The sequence below is a fragment of the Aplysia californica genome, unplaced genomic scaffold (genome assembly GCF_000002075.1).
Source record: "Aplysia californica isolate F4 #8 unplaced genomic scaffold, AplCal3.0 scaffold00686, whole genome shotgun sequence".
Classification (NCBI taxonomy): Eukaryota; Metazoa; Mollusca; class Gastropoda; order Aplysiida; family Aplysiidae; genus Aplysia; species Aplysia californica.
The window spans coordinates 339,802-341,843 of NW_004797956.1; the positions used below are offsets into that span (position 1 = coordinate 339,802).

At 41.7% G+C, this 2,042-nt stretch overlaps 1 protein-coding gene across 1 annotated transcript in view; it reads right to left on the minus strand.

Annotated features, from left to right (window-relative positions):
* The window catches only part of LOC101851442 (meckelin), a gene marked incomplete in the record, with an annotated part of 33,125 nt that extends 31,326 nt beyond the window's left edge, over positions 1–1,799 (minus strand). The window contains 1 exon segment of the mRNA XM_013088102.2: positions 1,395–1,799. Coding sequence (XP_012943556.1) covers positions 1,395–1,608 — 214 coding nt within the window.
* Between the last annotated feature and the right edge of the window lie 243 nt (positions 1,800–2,042).

Sequence of the window (2,042 nt, forward strand, 5' to 3'; positions counted from 1 at the left end):
CCCCATTCACACCTTACACACACACACACACATGATACGTACTCACACAAACACTCAAACACGGGCCACTCCATTCGCAAATAACCAACAAATCTCGAGAACGTAAACTGTTTGGAGAAATAGAGTTCAAGTTTATTTTCCCAAACGTTCGGATAAAATAGTCGTCCAAAATTTTATTCCCACCCGGATCATAATGGCAGCTTTTTCGGTAGTTCCCAACCCCCTTATTTGAGCCTAAATCTAAATCTTACTAGATCTAGATCTATACGCTTGATGTGCGGCGAGCTAAGATCAAACCTAACAACTGCAAAACATCAAATTATGGTAAAATTCAGGGGGAACCCCCCCCCCCCCCCATATTTATATTAGGACAGGGGGGAAACCCCCCCTACTCTTGGGACTAAAGATCGGTCCGGGCGTTGAACGTCGCAAACACGTCTGTCTTTTATCCCCTGGCAACTGATCATTAAATTACAATAATAAGCTAGTCTTGACGTAGATCTACGTAATGAATTGTGCGCTGGTCTATGAAATCAAAAGTTGCCGTATGCTCAGCTCTACACAGCGACACAACTTTTTCTTGGTAAACAATCGAGATGACACAGACTTTTGTGTGTTTGAACGAATCGGTCTTTTTTTTTTACACAGCTCATAATATGCAGGTGCAAGGAGGTCTGCTTATCTTCAATTTTACCTTTTTCTACAACAAAGAAAGTGGGAAACATGGGGGGTGGGGGGCGTATCAATGAGGCGGCGGGCATTTGATCGGCAGATAAGGTGTGGGGGAAACTAAAAAATGGCGGAAAATTGGAAGCACTTACGTTAGATCTATAGAACGAAGACACTTCCTTTTTTCCGGACCCGAGTCCGAATAACATTTTTTCATATTCGGACTCGAGTCGCAATACGAAATATTTTTTTTCGGAACCGAGTCCGAATATGAAAAAATGTTATTCGGACTCGAGTCCGAATAACGACGGCCAAGTACAAAAAAAAATGTGGCCTAACTAGATCTAATCTAGATCTATGTGTAGTGAGTAGTGAAGTCATGATCCTTTGTAGACTTTTACAATGGCCTCTCTCTCCCCAATGCCATTCATCATTCATGAATCTCTCTCTCTCTCTCTCTCTTTGTGTCACCAATACTAAAGTAAAGACACTACTTAGCTAAATCTAGATCTAGGGCCTAGTCTAGACTATTAAAGAAAGAGTCTATCTCATCTGTCTAAAAATAAACTACCTACACTAGTAGACCCATATTCATCATTTCAAGTGCACTGAAAACAGTATTGATACAATACTCTCATTAAAAAAGTATTACTACATTATTGCCAGAGTCAACAGCTGAAATCGATGCTGCAGCGCAACGCGGAGGCATGATCACACAAGCTTACCGTTGGCGCTTCTTCGCTGAACAGTGCTATTTGCCCTACAATTGCCGCATTTGAGTGTAACTGCATTGAAATATCGAGGTTGATCTGGACTAGTACCATCAGCACAACTCTCAATTTGTACATAGTCCGTGAAATCGGGTAGTATTTGCGAATAACAAACTGTTAGAGAAAAAATAAGGAAAACAAGACAAGAGAATGTGCCACAGGCCGCCATTTTCGTTGCCTGTAAACAGCAGGACCGATCAGAATAGAATACTCTTTGTCATTTGCGAATATTACTATTACTGAGATATCATTGTTTTTAAAAGGGCATTACATCGTGCAGTGTGATAATTATATTTCATGTGTTACTTATCGTCATTTAAAGTCCAACGTTTTTACGACCATCAATCATTCTGCCCTTTTCGCAAACAACAATGAACCAGTAATTTAAAATTGTGGGGAATAGCAATATGCCAGATTGTCATTGTCAAAGATATATGGGCAGTAACCGGGAGTAGAATTATGTTTTGTGGTTATTACGTCCCTTAGGCTGGTTTGAACCACTGTGCTTGTCAGTGTGGGGGGGTGTGCGCGCGCGCGCGCGTGCGCGCGCGCGTGTGTGTGTGTGTGTGTGTGTGTGTGTGTGTGTGTGTGTGTGTGTGTGTG